General features: G+C 44.0%; 1 protein-coding gene across 1 annotated transcript in view; it reads left to right on the top strand.

The window, feature by feature from the left end:
• Positions 1-19,301, top strand: part of btbd11b (BTB (POZ) domain containing 11b) — a gene marked incomplete at both ends in the record, with an annotated part of 67,998 nt that overhangs the window by 39,719 nt on the left and 8,978 nt on the right. The window contains 4 exons of the mRNA XM_083893192.1: positions 530-688; positions 9,080-9,284; positions 13,407-13,559; positions 13,844-14,009. Of these exons, the coding sequence (XP_083749318.1) occupies positions 530-688; positions 9,080-9,284; positions 13,407-13,559; positions 13,844-14,009 (683 nt within the window). The remainder of the gene's footprint in view (positions 1-529; positions 689-9,079; positions 9,285-13,406; positions 13,560-13,843; positions 14,010-19,301) is intronic.

The raw sequence follows: 19,301 nt of genomic DNA, 5'->3' as shown, positions 1-19,301 counted from the left end.
ACTCAACAACACATAAGAAGACATAAAAACACATCTTGTAAAGCTTGAAGATGTGACCTTTAAACACACATATAGCAGACACTTTTATCCAAAGTGACTGACAAAAGAGGAATAAGCTACTGTTCATAAAAGAAATCCATGAGATAATAACAGTAGTCTGACAGAGGCTGAGAGGGGAAGATTTTGGGTCTTCAAGAGCTTCTTGAAGATAGACAGGGATGCTCCTGTTCTAGGTCATTCCACCAGTGTGGAACCCCAGGATGTTCATATAAACAGTTGTGTATTATTACTGTGGCAATTTTCCAAGGGTGCACCTGTGGCACTGTGTGAGCGCTAAGGGTTAATCACCTTTTCTACTTCTGCAAACAGTCCCCCCTGTATGTTATATGTAATATGACAGATTAATAAAGGGAAATATCAGGACATGACTTGGAAAGGGCTGCCGTCTCTTTTGCTCTCCTGTATAAATCACTTTGTAATTGACGTAAATGAAGACCATCAGTCTCACTCTTCTGTCTCTTCCTCACAGGTGTGCTGAGTCTACCTGAGGGTCTGACTCTTCACAGGGATCATCACCAGCTGCAGCAGCAGCAGCAGCGAGCGGGGAAGAGCGGGGAGGCTCAGTCTGAGCTGCGCTCCACTGAACAGTGCTTACTGGCAACAAGAGTGGGCAGCATCTCTGAGCTCAGTGAGTCATCTCTCTCTCTATCTGTGTGTTTGTCTATGTTTGGGCCTGAGGGGTAAAGTCTGGTTGGAGAAGTGAAGAACCATTGTTGACCCCTCCCTCTATATGAGGTGAATTTAGTTAAATATGAATATCATGAAATTCATATTGTTGTGTTTAATAATCCAAAAAAAAAAACCAATGTTGAAATGTGAACTGAGACCAGGGCATTAACTAAATGATGACATACCTTTTTTTTTATATATATACAGCTATCATTTGATTGAATTTGACTGTTATTTTAAACTTTGTTAAAGGTGAATTAAGTAGTTTATAGTGACATCTAGAGGAGAGGCTGAAATTTACAACAACGAACTGCTCCTCTGCTCACCCCCTCTCTTCCCTTAGCGCTACGGTATCCTCAGCCGGTCAAATGTCGTCTTCGTCGTCTTTCTCTGTGGTGCGGGCGTACGGTCAGGTACTGGTGTTCCTTTATCCGCTGTAAAATACATGGTCCTCCATTCATAACACGTAAAAAAGATTCGCTCTCAGCCTCCTCTCGGCGCTCGATTTGTTCTCTTGGGTTTGTCTATACAGGCTCCCGTAGAAACATGGCGTCGTGGCAAAGCAACAGCGGCCCGTGACCATGTTATTTTACATGACTTTTTGAAACACTACGAAAATGAAACAAAAAATATTATACAGTGACTAGACAATGCAGGAGCACATAATATGTATAAAAAGGTGGATTTTGGGTCATATAAACCCATAAATACTATGCAGTGTCCCTTTAAAATATGAAGCATTTACCAACACTATTTTAATCCTTAAGACACACAGCATTTAGGTGTCTTTTTGTAGTACTATATTAAAATGTCCATACAGAGGCTTTATGAATGTGCAATATAGAGTGTCTTCTATACTTTTTTCAGCACAACCTATAGGCAATCTGATGTAAAAGATTTTCTTTCTTTTTGTCCAACTATATAAACACACCTGAGCAAAAAGTGCTCAAAAATTAAACATAAACAGTCTATTTTGTCACTTCTGCACAATTATGGTTTAAAAATATGTGATATAAAATGAATCATAACTTTGACTCAACAACACATAGGAAGACGACAAAAACACACTTTATTGACATGTTTACAGCCTGTGCATAGTGAAGCATTTTATACTGATATAGTATCGGCTTATCCATAATTACTATAAAACTGAGTTTGCAGGAAAGGTTTGTTCTCCTCATTATACTGTATATAGTATTATTCTGGCTTTTATTCTCCTGAATTTTGCCTGTAAGCCTAAGACATAAAGACAGTCACTTTTTCCCTCTGTATCCAAACTGCACCATTTTTGCCCACGAAAGTGTTTCTCTCTCTTGAAGCTTCTACGACCTTCACTTTAGTTATTTATATAGTTAATTAATTTCCCTATAAAGCTGCTAATTTGTCACGAGGCTGAAGAATGGCCTTCACAGGTAAGTGGAGGCTGTTGTAGCATCATATTAATGCCTTTTCACTTGAGTCTGATGTTGCCATTTTTATGTAGATATCCACATATTTTGGCTGGAAAGGAGCATCTAATATCAACTACGTTTGAAACATATGTTAAAAGTCTGTGAGTGTTTCAGGCTTTAAATTCTAGAAAGATAGTCACTGAGGATTTGAGCTGAAATTGATGCCACCTGGTATTCTGGGAAGATATTCCAAGAGCTGCGAGATTTACTAGTTTCATCCCAAAAAAAATACTCCACATTTAAGACACGGAGTTTGGTTTTTAGCCTAGAAATCATTTGAAGCAGTACAGAAATGACATGATAAAAGAGAAAGATGATTTCATAAAATGATGGACATAATTTAACATATCTCACTATTATAATCAATAGGTAAACCAGTCATTTCCAATAGATATCACAGCCGTCACCTGCAGCCACACTCCCATTGGACATCAATCACCCTGGTCATCATGTCCAATTGAAAACATGAATCATGAACTGAGACGATGAACTCCTCAGGAAAATGTTTTCTGATGTTATGAATTATATGGGAAGTCGAAACTTAATTTCCCACAGAACAGAGTGTGTTCTTTTTGTAACCTTGTGGCTGCTCAATACTATATTCTTATTTCCCAGCTGACATTAGAGCAGACAACGGAAGACGACATACATTTTTGTTTGTCTAAAGTTCTGATCCAGTATCTGGGAATGACTATTTTAGAGGCTCTCGTGCAGTTTGAACCACTTTGAATCTGGACATAAAAATATCACACAATTATTGAAAGATTGTTTTTATTTAACTGGCCAGAGGATGCATTTTAATCACTGTGATTATGCCCATTGTTTCCTCATTGGGCCTTCCAGCTGGAGATTTGTCCAAAAACCATAACATCGGCTGAATGAATTGGCCTAACTTTATTCACTGACACTCATGGTCCCAAATAATCAGTCCTGATGGCTTTTACGACCCCCTGAATTTTCCTTTAGTGCCACCATGAATACAGTAGCTTTTATATAAATGCCATATTATGGGCTAAAGTGAAATGACTTGCATTCATTTACCTGATGAATTGTGACTTTGGTGACCGGCCGTCTTTAACTGTATACCCCCATCATGTGGTATACATTTACATATCCATCCATTCATCTTCTAACGCTTTATTCTCCATATGAGGGCCGCGGGGGAAAGCTGTGCCAATCTCAGCTGACCTAGGGCGGTAGGTGGGGTTCACCCTGGACAGATCGCCAGTTCATCAAAGGGACACATATTTGGGGGCCAATTCCAATTCCTATCTTAACCCTCAATCTTAACCCTCAAGCTCAACCCTTATCTTAACTGGCCCTCAAAACCAAGTGTTGAGGGTTAATTTGTCACTTAGAAATGGGACACCCCTTAAATGCAGATACGTCTTCAGACTGTGGGGGACAGAATAACGTGAAAGCTGCGTCCAGTCTGTCAACTCCAAAAAAGAAGAAGAAGAACACATTTAGGTCACGATTATTTATTTATTATTTTATTTCAGTCAAGTTATTAGGTTGTCAGTTAGTTATAAGATGATACTCATACAAATACCACAACCACGGACATATTCAGCTGACAGTTACCACACACCACGGCTTATTGAAGGGTAAACAATAGCGAACGATCGCGTGTCCGCACCAGCCAGCTATTGACAAAAGATCGTAAAATAAAAATAAATGTTACGCAACAATGACGTCAGTAATCTATAATATGGGCCTAAACTAAGATAATGCAATGGTTTTCATAATTTTTATATCTCTATTAACAAAGAAAATACTTAATTTGTATCGCACTCGCTTCGCTGCTTTCGACGCCATCTTTCTTATGTGAAAACACGCAATGCATTCTGGGTAGCCCTTGCTCCCAAGGGTGGTGTCGGAAAATCTCAATATTGAGGGCGATACAGCCCTTAAACTTGCACCTCAACTTAATTTTTCTGAGAATCGGGACAGCACTTGCACTAGCGGGAGCGCGAATTTTTGAGATTGAGGGTTAAGATTGAGGGTTAAGCAGGGAATTGGAATTCACCCATAGAGACAAACAACCATTAACTCACACAATGTACAGTGATTTAAATATCATATCATAATCTTGCTGATTATGCAGCTTTTTAAATAAAGTGGGAGTTGCGATGTCAATGGCAGCAGCTCTAATGAACTGGAGCCATTTATTTAAAAATCCCATTTTGGCCAATAAGTTTGAGAAACCGCTCATTATTCATGGGCATCAGATTGTTTTCCAAATATATTTGTGCAGTGCCAAGTCATTTTCTTGGGCTTCAGAATAGAAATGCTTTATTCAGCCCAGAGGGGAAATTGTTTTAAGGAGTCAATTGTATAAAATAATAATAAGTATGTAATAAATATACTATGTTTTACCATTCTGTCCTAACTTGTACAAATTGCAATAACAAACCAAAGTCGGGTTTTGGCTGAAAAACAAACAAACCTTCAATAAATCTCTTTTGGCAAGCAGTCAGGCAAATCAGTGAATACATCACCCCTCCCATTTTATATAAACAGATTAAATCACAAAATCAAGATGGTCATTGGAAGTGATGCATTGTTTTGTTTCTTGGATGCACACGACTCTGTAGCTCATTCCAGAAAACACATCTGAGAGCTGCAGCTTTCACTGACAGACGAAAAAAAAAAACTGACTTGCATATGCAGCGAGTGTCTCCACCCAACCTCATATCCTCAAGCTAAGCAATGGGGAAAAATGTTCTGAAGGTCTGTTTCTGTTGTCATGGCATCACAATGTCAAGAAAAGGTTGTAAAAATATTAGATCTAGTGTAAACATTCGTCATGAGAATAAACGGGTTCAAAGTCGGTTCATCTCACTGTGTGTGTCCTTAAGACTGAGACAGCGGACGAGAGCAGTGCTGAGGGAAACTGGCTGCAGTTCGATGTCCGTGTTCGATCGATGAGGACAATCCAGGACACGTTTTATTATGTTGACACAGCAAATGGCAGAGCTTAGTTGGATGTTATTGTTACAGTCGTGGAGAAAAATTCTGTGTACCTATAGGATTAACTGTGACGTAGCCCAAACTGAGAAATAAAAAAGATTGAGGAAAGCAGAGTAGCCAGCAATGATTGACTGTCACAAAATTAGAAAGAATACAAAATTAGGAAGTTTTTAGGAATTAATCAGATTTACCACCAGCCGGCAGTTAAACACTGACGTCTGCCCAGACTCGTACAGTAGATGAATAGACAAAAATGATGCTAAAGCTGAGATTGACAATTTTCAAGCTTGTCATTATGATATTAAAACTGATGGCTCAGTGTAATGGTGAGAGAAAATGCCTGTGCTATTGTCTCGGCAGCTGGAATGCATTTATTTTCACAGAAGAAATGATGACTGGATTTAAATCACAGTTGAACTGTGTTATTCATTATTCAAAACAATGAAGGGAACAATGTTCACTGGGTATCGGGAAAAAAATGGACATTGTCTCCCAAGTTCCTGGACCCAGCAGCCATGAAATAAAATACATAACATAGCCACTAGGGGGGCACTCCACTGCTGAGGGTAAATTGGTTGCCACTCATGCACACAGAAGTTGTCAGTTGCCTCTTTGCCATTATTGATTTCTCGATTGCTCATCCATGAGGCCTCTTCATGTCTGAATACATACAGAACTGAAGAAGCCTCTTTTATTAGAGGTAAAATGTTTTCAAGAAAACTTACAGGCCCAGTTGCAACCGATTCATAATCGATAATGAAACTAGAAAAGCACTCGGAGAGCGTAGACCTCTGGCAAGGCAGCTCAGTGCATACAAAATAAAATCTATTCACTTGTTCCTGGTCCCATTACTGACATTTCCTGAAAATGTCATCCAAATCCGTCGGTGACTTTTCCTGTCTGTTGCTAACAGACAGTCAAACAAACAAACTCCGGTGAAAACATAACCTCCTTGGCAGAGGTCAATAATGACTTATGGACGAAAGCGATGGCTGTGGCTCTTGAGGTCACAGTGACCTTGTTATTTGATCCTTGGCCACCAAATCAATTGTTAACCGATTCTTCCCGAACGTGTCTCTTAACAAATTGTGTTAACAAGATTGGGATGATTTAAGAGATGAACAAAATAAAAAATATTATGTCTTCAGTCTTGGGTAAAAATCTGCTTCCTATGTCGGAAAAATATTTCCCTGACATTTAGATTTTAGAGGTTTTTCGCTGAATTAACTCTTTGTGTATTCTCATTTTCTCTTCTGCCAAAATGTCAAATTAGCATATTTAAAATGACTTGTAAATATCAATTGCAATTATCAGGACTGCTGGAGTGGCATCATCATCACCCAGTCATACTCGACATCATGCAGCTTCAAAGATGTTCTTCTTATAACGATGTTTGTATAACTCACTCCACCACCAAATGTAATCTTTGTAGCAGCTGACGCAAACACATACAGGTTTGCTCCCAGTTTATAATGTATGATATGAAGTCGTCCTGAAAGGTGTGCAGTGATGAAGAGAGACACTGACTGGGATTTGACGCTTCTGTGAGCTTAATCTTTTTCCCTCTCTTTCTTAACGAGTCTTTTCACATTTGCACGTCCATAAAGATAATGTCCATGCTCTCCATGTGATCTGACATGGACAAAACCATTAGCAGGAGGTAGAAACGCTTAGTGTGGATGGCCACAGGCGACCATTAAATGTAGTCAAGCCTGCATAGCAGCAAATAACTGAGACACAGAAACTGTCAAGGTGGCAGTGGCTGCAAAGAGCTGCAAGGACCCATTCGTCATTACCCAAAGTAAATCCGGTTAGTGTATATTTTTTTTCCCTTTTAAAAGCTTGAGTGTAATTGCTTTGTTGGAAATGAGAGGCATTTTCTCCACTTCGAAAAGAGTGCACACTGAACAGCCTGCACACCCTGTGAAGAAATGAGCAGTTTTAGTTATGTGGCTGCTGCATCGTCACTGACTGACCTCAAGTGCTGCCACCTCTCATAAAATCCAAATCAAAGCATTGTGCCCTTGAAATTGGCACATTTGTGTGTTTCTGCTTTTCTAAAGGAATGTGTGCACTGCCACTGCTCCACTCAAAGGAAAGCAGTGAAAAACCCTGAAGAGCAGGATCTGCCGTGTGTCCTCCAACTCCCCTTCGCTTATTAGCATACGACATTAATTACCCAGGATGAGAGCATATTGATTTTAGGCTTGGGCCTTATAATGAAAGGGATATTGATGTTTTATGTGGTTAAACTTTTGTTTGTCCTGTCTTCTCTCCAGGCCAAAGAAAATCCTTGCAGGTGATAACAACAGGTTGAGACCTTTTTTTTCCAGCAGTTATTTCAGTTCAAACCTGCTAAAGGAGGTAGACACACTTTAAATGTTAAGCTGCTGCTGCTGCTGCTGCTGCTGCTTCACTGTTGCTGCACTCTTACAGTTTTACCAATAATCTTCCCACTCATCCCTGCTGCCTGCCTGTTCTGCAAACATAGGAACGTCGCAGGCATAGGCATAAATAATAAGATGTGAAGTGGCTGTTGCTGATCATAGCAGCCCATCTTACTGTGCAAGGGTACAGTTACAGGGTCAATCTGTGTCTGTTCATGTTGCACATGTTAGAGGAGAAACAGATTGCAAAAAGCCTATTTTCAGAGCCAGAAAAAAAAAACTCCCAGTAGCATTATTTAGTTCCTCGTTCCTGCTGTGGAAATGTAAATATTTCCTGGAAAAGTATTATTACTTTCTGGTACTAGTTCCTCTGGTGGAAACATAAAATGTGAGAAATTGCAGGAGCTCTAACTTAGAGTTTGTGCATGAGGTGACCATTTGTCCTACTCTTTCCTGCTCATTGCATCAGTAGATGATGTTTTCTGTCAGCACCATAACACCCTTCCCAAAGGACAGTTGAGAGATTGATAGTTATGTTGCATGAATGCTCTTCCCTCATTCAGGCGTCTTTTTCCCAATCGCCTGTCACATTGTCAGTGTTAAACGGAGCAGCACATAGGCCCTATTCTGATGCTAAAGAAAACCTATATTGTCCGTGTAAATGAGTGTTTGTCCCCATTTTCTTTTGTGTCGACAGACATTCCATAAAAGTGCCATCATGCTCTATTAATTATTGCCGTTCACTTTGTCCAAAAATGACTGGGGTAGATCCGTTTTTAGACTGACCTCCGCATCAGAACTTCATTACATTTTGTCATATTGCAGTGGGTCCAGGAAGGAAGCAGGAGCAACAGAAACCTGACAACGTGCAACGAAATGGGATTTCAGTCAGTGCTGTAATAGAACAAGAAGGCACACTCAATAATAACCACAGTGACGCGGTCATGTTTTCATAAAGAGGTTGCTATCAGACTGGGTGCGAAAGAAATCAAACTCTCTTGATTTTTGATTAATTGAACTTTCCCTTGAAGTGTTTTTTAAGGAAGTGGCTGAACATACTTTCCCAACAACTGTTTACTTCCGTTAACTTCCATCCAGAGAGAATTCAAATTTTCATTAGCAGAGTGCTCCCAAGCCTTGATTTTTCAAGCCCTGCTAGATGATCTTAAACTATGGACAAATTATGCAGAGGAAATAGTTTCTGAGTAGCCAATGATTTCTGTAAATATTCATTCTTTACACAGTGTAGTCCTGAGCCTTTTTGTTGTGCTCTTGCCCTGCCCTCTCTGTGAGCTGCACATAAAGGACTGGTATGAACGCTGTCTTTTCCTCACTGTGGTGCATGGAACCTCTCGATAAGCTAAGGAGGAAGCGATGGAGATGATTCTTTTTAAAGGCAATGTGCTCAGGATATTCCTGTTTTTTCTCCCTCTAGGCTCTGAGTACGTCTGCACACACATCCGCTCTCACTGCTTGTGTTCCTTTTGTTTAATCCTGTTTGAAGCCTATGATTCATCTGTGTTTTTTTTTGTTGTGTAGGTGACCTGGTGTCCCGAGCCATGCACCACCTACAACCACTGTACGTGAAGAATCACAACAATGGGACACCAATCCATCAGAAGAGCAGTGTGATTCAGTGGTCACCTGAAGCCATCTACACTCTGTGTTATTTCATGCACTGCCCTCAGATGGAGTGGGAGAACCCGAATGTGGAGCCCTCCAAGGTCACCTTACAAACGGAGAGGTGATAAACAAACACTGTGACAAAAACAATACACCTTTTAAATATGTAAAACTGCCTGTTGTGTTCACACCAACTGGGTTCACACAATGCTGATTTAGCGTATCAGCTCCACATGACTCCACATCGCTGTTTCTCAGTACAGCAGTGTTGCCTGATCTGTGCACAGGAAGTGATTTGTTTTGTGCTAACAGCAACACGGTGCTAGTAAAGCAAGACGATTGCAGAGTGTTTGGAGTATGACTGAAAGCACAAGGAAGTACAGTAGTGCCTGTAAAACATTTGTATTCTACTGCTTAAAAAAAGCTGTTCATTCAGCAGTTTGATGGTATCAATGCTTGAGCACTCAACCCTGCGCTGCTGCTGCTGCTGTATACACACCATAGAACATAGACCATATAACCCATATAACCCATATAAAAATTGATGGAGCCGTCTGGTTTAATATTGAAGTCCAGGGAGTTAGATAGAACTAGCAAATTGAAATGATGTGATTGAAAGTTGGTTAAAAAGAGACGAGGACAAACAAATACAAAGGTGGGAATGGAACAATGAAAAATTCTAAATACTTTATTAACATGGACATTATTTAACCCAATGCAAATAACACAATTGGTTTTTGTATACAATTTGACACCATGTCAACATCAACAACTATACAAAGTCTTACACATTTAACACATATCTTTAACAAAATACCTTTTCAGAAAAGTTTTTGTAAACTGTAATCTCTTTATTCACCTCGAGCTCCACAAACAGATCTGTTCATTCTTTTTACTGTAGTGCAAACACTGAGTTTGTTAAAAAATGTAGCTTTCCTCTCAAATGATAACATTCTCTCTATCTATGAACATGTTCTGCATGTGTTTGTGCTGTTCTACATTTCACCACATCCATAAACTTTAAAAATAGCAAGTTGTGTTCTCTACATCCTGCAATGTGTAAGATCCTTATGGCTCTTTAAATAGCAACATTTTGTGTGAGTGTGTTATTTCCACCATCAGTGAAGAATGTTTTGTGCTTTTATACAGTGAAGATGAAAAGAATAATCATTGCAGAACAAGGTAAACTAATAGTATTGTGTGGTATAGATTTATCCATGAGACCTCTGCATCTTATGCTATGGGACAGTAAAAATATTGATATTTTAATGTTCACCAAGACGACAATAAAAGGCCATTATGAGACCACAATAAGAAAACGTGGAAACTCTTTTCACTCCTGCGTCTGATGAGATTTTTCACCTCTGAATTAAACTTAATAGATTCCACATGTTTTCCTGTGGAAAGAAGTTGTATTTTAGTGAATTGTTAGTTGCTGGCTTCTCGAGTGTGCCCGCTTTCTGACCTGAGGAGGGACAGGAAGGAGCGTTCACACACATGTGCTCAGTCAGAATTGATAATTACTGCCTCTGACGTCATGGGACATTATTGGGCGACAGCTGTAGGGCTGTGTAGGTGACTTGTGGCTTAATGACATCAGGATTAGACAATGTTTCCTTGGTACACTATTAGAATTAAAAGTGCTACGCCTAAACCATATAAGGTTCTTCGGCTTGTCCTCATAGGAGTGTTACCAAGAACCCTTTATAACCCTTTACTCATGGGGTTTTAAAGGGTTCTCTGGATGAAAATGGTTCTTACTGGAACCATCATTGTTACCAAGAACCCTTGAAAAACAAATGGTTAGGAGGTAGAACCTCAGACCTTGTAGACTTTTGGAACCCTTATTTCTAAGAGTGTATTAATTCCTGTGTTCCTTCGTTCTGTAGTTCTTGGGCATTTCATATATTACCCAAAACAGTTTTCTTGCTGACTCTTTTTCTTTCTATTTTCCTTTTTACCCATGATGTTCCACTGTAGCATATGTACATGCATATATATATATATCAAGCTGTACGGTTTTGTGGAGTTTTGCCTCTGTCTCAGATCAGATAAGATAAGATAGTCCTTTATTAGTCCCGCAGTGGGGAAATTTCCAGTGTTACAGCAGCAAGACAATAAAGATAAGGATAATAAATAATAAACATGCATTACCAAAAAGAAATAGAATATATAAAGTACAATATATAAAGATATTAACACTGACTATAAAAAAAGGTTTAAAAATAGAATGTAGAATGTACATAACCGGTCTGCAGAATATACACAGTATGCACATGGTATTTACAGTGTAAGGAAACAAGGTTGAGCTATTAAATAAGGATATGGATATTGCACTGATGAGAAAACTACAGTATAAAAAATTTGACAGTATGAAAAATTAAAAATGACAATATATTGCACTTAAAGAAACTTAAGAAAAAATAAATATATACAGTATATTATCTATGTGAGGGGTCTAAGGATAGAGGGTGTCACTTACTGTACAGACTGTGAAACCCTTCATGGCAAACTGTGTTTGTGTTGTTGGGGTTATATAAATAAAGTAGAATTTGAACTGAGCTTGTGGTGGGGAAATAGTCCTGATAGCTGAGCCTGATCAGTCCTCCTCTGGGGCTCCAGGCTTTATCGCCTGCAGTGGAGCAAGTTATCAGCTAACGTGAGTCCCATGTGTCCAGCTCACGTCTGTTTTACTTCTAAGCACCATTTGTAAAGAAAATCACGTTTTTTTTTTTGTTTGACTAATTTTAAGCACATTTCCAGAACCAAATTAAGGGAAACCCCCAAAGCTGCGACAAACCTCTTCATCTGTACTTCATCACTGTTTTTGAGGCGCTCATGGAAACAGAAAGGCTTTGAAGTGCTTGTGAACGAGTGTTTCTGTTGGGCATGTGAGGGAATGTATCGCCACGTTTCTTGCCTCTTGATTAGGTGTTGTGTGCCGCGCTTTAATGAAGTCTGCAGATTCAGTAACAACACATGGCTGCAAATCAGGCTCCCTTTGAAGTGAGTAAAATAAAAGAGGTTTGATCCTCCTGTCAAGCCGCACTGATGAGCGACATTAAAAGTGATTGACAGATGTACGACAAGGTTGTGTCAAAGATGGGTCAGGCATTAAGACACCATTTGTAACGTCATATATGGCACAGCAAATCAAGTTTCATTGTAAAACACACAGCATAGAGATTTGCATGTACCAGCTCATATAAAACACGTGATTATTTCTTCTTCTATTTCTTATTTCTGGACTGTGGAGCAAACGTCTGCTCTCCTTTCCTGTTCGCAAGTGTGTCAGGGAACTACAATGGCCTTCAAGTATTAGAAGGATGTTGTCTTAGGTTTGCGGAGCAAGCTTCTTCTCCAAAGCGTAATTGCGTGCTCTGGCCGGTTTGCCCATTCGAGCTGCTGTAGAAACACTGCGACACAAGATGGCGGCCTCCGTACAGCAAGCCCCTTACCTAAAATACAAACAACAGTCTTCTCTAAAACTATGAAAATCAAGCAATTTTCATTTTAAAGTGAATTTATGTGAATTGAAACATTCCTATGGGCAGTATAGTCAACAAAGCCTCCTAAAAACATTACTCTGGACTTTTCAGAATCAGACATTGTTGTTAGCAATGCTAAAATCTGATGATTTCATTTTAAAATAGAATACTAGAAAAGCTGTTTTAATCTTTATAAATCAAACGTTTATTTCATGACTAGTGTATAATGAAGACATAAGTAATAATATCTTTGACAATATGTAATAGTGTGTGATGTAATGTATTGTCTGAGACTTTTTTTCCATGAGGCATAGAAAGTATCTGCATGTTTTACATAATGTATTTATGACACTTTTGTACTGCCTAAGTGAATAAATATTTATAGCCACATGTTACACTTAGGAAGGTCAAACTGGAACATCATGCATATGTATCATGCATATGGATTCCACGTGACTGCAGTAATATACTGATGCAGGATCAGTGGGGCAGAGTTCTGTAACTCATCCTTACTCATGATTATTGACTATCGTCGTGTGCGTGCGTGCATGCGTACTAAGTGCTCGCTGTGATAATGTACACTAGTTTGGATCTTGATTCTCCAGATTTGGTTCGTCCTGTTCTCAAACATCTGCCACAATAAGCACGATCTGTAAAATAACACAAGCAGTTATTAGGAGTGCCAGTGTCACTTGTGTGACTTCAGTTCAGTGTGTATGTCTGGTGTCAACATGTGCCTCTATCTCCCCCCGCAGGCCATTCGTGATGCTGCCACCTCTGATGGAGTGGGTGCGCGTGGCTGTGGTTCACACCGAGCACAGACGCAGCTTCTCTGTGGACAGCGATGATGTTCGGCAGGCAGCCAGACTCCTGCTGCCTGGAGTGGACTGTGAGCCTCGCCAGCTCCGGTACGACTGCACGCAGGCTCCCCCACCTTTAGGCTGCTGTGTGTGCGTGCGTTGCTGCGTGTGTGTGTGTGCGTGTGCATGAGTCAGTACAGTTATACATATGAAACACCCGCAGGAATACATCATGCAAACTCATAATCGGTGAAATAAGCAAGAAAACACACTCATCTGCCTCACTCTGTTGTAAAAAAAAAAAAAATAAAGCTTGCCAGGTGTTTAGGGAAAATGTGGTGCATTGCAAATTGTCCTAAGAGTCAGCATGCACTGTGTGCTTTTCCCTTCAGAACGGATGACTGCTTCTGTGCCTCGAGAAAACTAGATGCCGCATCTACCGAGGCAAAATTCCTGCAGGACCTGGGCTTCCGTATGCTCAGCTGTGGACGCACAGACCTGGTGAAACAGGCCGTCAACATCCTTGGGCCGGATGGTATCAACAGCATGAGTGAGCAGGTTAGAGACGCAGTCAACACACTAAATAATGCATATGCAGGCACATTTAAATGTACACACATCAATAGAGATACTTGAACACAACCTGTGGGTTAAGTTTTGTTTGCTTGGTAATGTGGCTCCTCTACTACGAGTCATAACAATACAGTCAGATGCGGTTTTCTCCTGCAGCTTTGCTGCTAAAAATGTCTGCATTTTATCCTGACTACCATCTCCTTCCTGTACAGTAAATCATCAGGGGAAACACTGTAAGAGTAACTGAGTTTCCAAGGGAAAGTCAGCATTTAGTTTCAGCACAGTTTAAGTTTAAGGCTCAACTAACGCCTTTGATGGCCGAGAGAAAATATTTAATTTCATGGTTTACTTTCAAACTTCAAATCAATAGCAGACTATTTCTCGCAAGACACTCAAGGAGGGGAACTGTCATTGATACAAATCTCCAGCTGAACATAAACTTTAGCCTCACCTTAGGACAAAGACGTGTTCAAAAGAATGTGGCAAAGTTAGAACAAGAGAAAAGAGCGCTTAGAAAAGAACAAACCTCCTCCAAGGCTGATCAATTTCCCAAAAGGGTCAACATGGATCAAGATCTTGCAAGATTAAAAACAAGGTAACTGCTTTGTTTGTCCAGAACATCAACACCTGTCCTTGTCCACAACCTCCATCCTCTGAAAATGTAATGATTTGTGGCGTGGACCCGAAAGCAGACGGAGACGGAGGTGGCTATTTCAAAACAATATAAATTTATTTACGAAAAATGTATAACAAAAAACGACTTCCCAAAAGTGGGAAGCGATAGGGGATAGGTGGAGAGAAAGGAGGAAAATTGTCCTTGCAGCTACTGCGGGGGTGACTCGGCAGGTCGGCGGAAATCCAGAGTGGAGACAACTCACGAACGTGGCACAGGAGATCCCAGGAGAATAGGGAGACCGGAACAGCCAGGGAGTTGAGACCAGCAGGAGACGTGACGACCTGGAGCGGAGACGAACGGGTAAGTATTCTTGTGAGGTAAGTACAGCGAGAGAGCTGGCAGCATGACTTTACCCATGTATGTTCGAAAACGATCTGACACCGGTGAGGAGAAATGGCTCCGCCTTTAAGCCCCGCTGATTACACATCTGGTGCAGGTGAGGAGGAGCCGCGCAGGTGCAAATGATCACCGGTGTCTGGGAACTGGGTCAGCCACGCCCCCTGCAGAGTCAGGGAGAGGGAAAGAGCAGCAGCCACAAAAAACAACACTAATAATAAAATTGAGGAGAAGGTGCAGGTGGAATCGTAACAGTACCTCCCCCTCAAAGAGCGCCTCCTGGCGCTAGGCCAGGCTTATCCGGATGGGACCGATGGAAGTCCCTCAGCAAATCTTTGTCCAGGATGAAATGGCGTGGTACCCAAGATCTCTCCTCCGGGCCGTACCCCTTCCAGTCGACGAGGTACTGGTGACCCCGGCCCCTGCGTCGGCTGTCCAGGATACGCCTGGCTGTGTAGGCCTCCCCCCCGTCGATAAACCTGGGTGGAGGAGGAGGGTTGGAGGGTGGGACCAGGTCCGACTCCTCCACTGGTTTTAGGAGTGAGACGTGGAAGGTCGGGTGGATTCGTAAAGCTCTAGGAAGCTTCAGGCGGGCGGCGGACCTGTTGACCATCCGCTCGATGATGAACGGCCCAATGAAACGAGGTGCCAACTTCCGGGACTCGACCTGCAGGGGAAGGTCTTTAGAGGACAGCCATACCTTTTGTCCTGGGCGATAGTCTGGAGCCGGGATGCGGTGGCGATTGGCCTGCCTCTGGCTCTGGATGGAAGATCGTTGAAGGGATGACCGGACCTGTCTCCACACCGCGTGGCACCGGCGAAGGTAGGTCTGGACAGAAGGAACGGCGACCTCCTCCTCCTGGAAGTCGAAGAGGGGTGGTTGGTAGCCCAGGGTCGCCATGAATGGAGAGATGCCGGTAGATGCGGAGACCAGAGAATTGTGCGCGTATTCCACCCATGGAAGCATGGAACTCCAGGAGGCGGGGTGGCGGGCGGCGACACAACGAAGGGCACTCTCCATGCTCTGGTTGGCCCGTTCTGTTTGGCCGTTGGACTGGGGGTGATAGCCCGACGTGAGGCTGGTGGACGCCCCCAGCGCCGAGCAGAACGCCTTCCAGACCTGGGAGGTGAACTGAGGCCCTCTGTCCGAGACGATGTCCTGCGGGAACCCGTGGAGTCTGAAGACGTGTTCGACTAGTAGGTCCCCCGTCTCGATGGCAGTTGGGAGCTTGGTGAGCGGTATATAGTGGACGGACTTCGAAAACCGGTCCACCACCGTCAGGACCGTGGTGTTTAGGCGAGACGGTGGTAGACCGGTAACGAAGTCCACCGCAATGTGGGACCAGGGACGACGTGGGATGGAGAGTGGCTGCAGGAGACCAGCTGGGGGGCGGTTCGAGGTCTTCCCTCGGGCACAGACGGGACAGGCTCGGACGAACTCGGCAGTGTCCTGAGGCATGGAGGACCACCAAAATCGCTGGCGGAGGAACCGGAGCGTGCGATTGAGGCCGGGATGGCATGTGAGCTTAGAGCCATGTGCCCACTGTAACACCTCCGAACGTGCCGCGCCCGGGACGAAGAGCCGATTGGGAGGACCGTCCCCTGGGTCTGGTTCCTCTCTTTGGGCCAGACGAACCCTCTCCTCCACCGGCCAGGAAGCGGCTCCCACGATGCAAGCTGGGGGAATGATCGGCTCGGGAGACAGAGAAGGTGGATCAGGTGAGAATAGTCGTGATAGTGCGTCCGGTTTAACGTTCCTTGACCCAGGTCGGAAGGTAAGGGTAAAAACAAATCTCCCCAGGAACAGGGCCCAACGTGCCTGCCTGGAGTTGAGACGTTTAGCGTCTCGTAAATAAGATAAGTTTTTATGGTCTGTCCAAACGATAAAAGGAAAAGACGCACCTTCCAACCAATGTCGCCACTCTTGGAGTGCCAGCACGACCGCCAACAGCTCCCTGTTCCCCACGTCATAGTTCGCCTCGGCCGGGGAAAGGCGTCGGCTGAAGAAAGCGCATGGGTGCAGCTTTTGGTCGGCAGGCGAGCGTTGCGAGAGGACGGCCCCAACTCCAGTGTCGGAGGCGTCGACCTCGACAACAAACTGTAGGGAAGGGTCAGGGTGGGAGAGGATAGGTGCAGATGTGAACAGTACCTTGAGTCTCTGGAAGGAATTCTCGGCGTCATCGGACCAGCAGAATGGTTGCAGCGGAGAGGTGAGTCGAGTGAGGGGTCCAGCCACCTTGCTGTAGTCCCGGATGAATCGCCGGTAGAAGTTCGCGAACCCAAGGAATCGCTGCAGCTGCTTTCGGTTGGAGGGGGTCGGCCAGTCCCTCACCGCGCTGATCTTGGCCGGATCTGGAGACAGCTTCCCCTGGTCGATAATGAAGCCAAGGAAAGGAACTGATGAAGCGTGGAAGACGCACTTCTCTGCCTTGGCATACAGCTTGTTCTCCAGCAGTCTTTGCAGCACCATGCGGACATGCTGGACGTGTTCCTGCTCGGACTCCGAGAAGATGAGGATGTCATCCAAATACACGAACAGGAATTTGTCCAGCATGTCACGCAGAATGTCGTTGACTAGGTGCTGAAAGACTGCTGGAGCGTTCGTTAATCCAAAAGGCATGACGAGGTATTCAAAATGTCCCATTGGCGTGTTGAAGGCGGTCTTCCATTCATCGCCCTCTCTGATGCGAACCAGATGGTACGCGTTGCGAAGGTCGAGTTTGGAGAATACTTTAGCCTTGCACAGAGGGCTGAAGGCAGCGTCCATGAGCGGCAGCGCGTATTTGTTATGGACCGTGATCTCATTGAGACCACGATAGTCGATACAAGGGCGCAGAGTACCATCCTTCTTCTGCACAAAGAAAAAACCGGCTCCGACAGGGGATGAAGAGGGACGAATGAGACCAGCGGCCAGAGACTGGTTGACATATTCTTCCATGCATGAGCGTTCGGTCTGGGAGAGATTATACAGCCGTCGGGAAGGTAATGTGGACCCCGGAAGCAGGTCAATGCCGCAGTCGTATGGTCGATGGGGAGGAAGAGAGAGAGCCAGGTCCTTGGAGAACACCTCCCCGAGGTCGTGGTACGCCGCCGGAATCGTGGAAAGATCTGGTGGCTTGGGAACCGGAACCGGAGTGGTCGAAGGAGCGGGCAGTGCTGAGCGGAGGCAGCGGGAGTGACATGGAACGCTCCAGCTGGAGAGTAGCCCAGACGACCAGTCGAACCGAGGATTGTGGAGCGCCAACCAGGGCAGACCCAGCACGATCGGGGAGGAAGACGACGGAATCAGGAACAATTGAAGCAGCTCATGGTGGTTGCCGGACAGGACCAGGGCGATGGGTCTGGTGCGATGAGTGACTGTGGCCAGGATCTTGCCGTCGAGGTCGTGGATCTCCTTCGGAGTCTCGAGCGGGATCGTGGGGATCCCGGCCTGGAGGGCAGTGTCCAAGTCCAGGAAACAGTCGTCTGCGCCAGAATCGACCAGACAGGGGAGCGTGATCGACTTCTGATCCCACCGGAGTTGCCCTGGGAGGATCACACGTCTCTTTGTGGCACGGGAAACGGCACCGCCTGCCAACACTCCTGCGTGTGTTGGAGGGCTTAGTCCTTTTGGGCGTACTGGACAGTTTGCCCGTTGATGGCCCAGTTCGCCGCAGTAGAGACAGGTCCCGCTTCTCACCCTCACCATCCGCTCCGCGGAGGTGAGTCGAGTACGCCCCAGCTGCATCGGTTCAGGTGAACCAGGAAAGGTAGGAAAAGGAGGCAGAGAAATGGGAGCCGGATTGAGGGGACGTGAGTGGCTAGTGACACGCCGGCTACTCGCCGTTCTATCTCGATCCCTCTCCCGGATGCGATTATCGAGTATGATACACAAGGCAATGAGTGAATCTAAATCGTGGGCGTCGTTCTGTGTTGCTAGTTCATCGCGTATTTCTCTATTCAGATTTCTAACGAACATAGCGCGCAGCGCCGCGTCGTTCCACGAACTCTCCGCAGCGTGAATGCGGAACTGAATAGAAAAATCAGCCACCGATGAATTACCCTGTCTGGTGTTGATTAGTTTTGAGGAAATATCGGACTCCTGAAGAGAGTGATCGAAAACTTTGCACAACTGGCTGGTGAACGACGAGTAACTAACTGAAGCGGGGGCTGCGTTGGATAGCGTGGCCGTTGCCCACTGAGCGGCTCGCCCCGACAATAGGTTTACCACGAAGGCAATTCTGGCGTTGTCATCGGGGTAGGTGCGTGGTTGTAAGCTAAAAACT

Source organism: Microchirus variegatus (genome assembly GCF_963457635.1).
Source record: "Microchirus variegatus genome assembly, chromosome: 8".
NCBI lineage: Eukaryota > Metazoa > Chordata > Actinopteri > Pleuronectiformes > Soleidae > Microchirus > Microchirus variegatus.
Note: the sequence above shows the minus strand (reverse complement) of the source record. Positions and strands in the feature narration are given on the sequence as shown.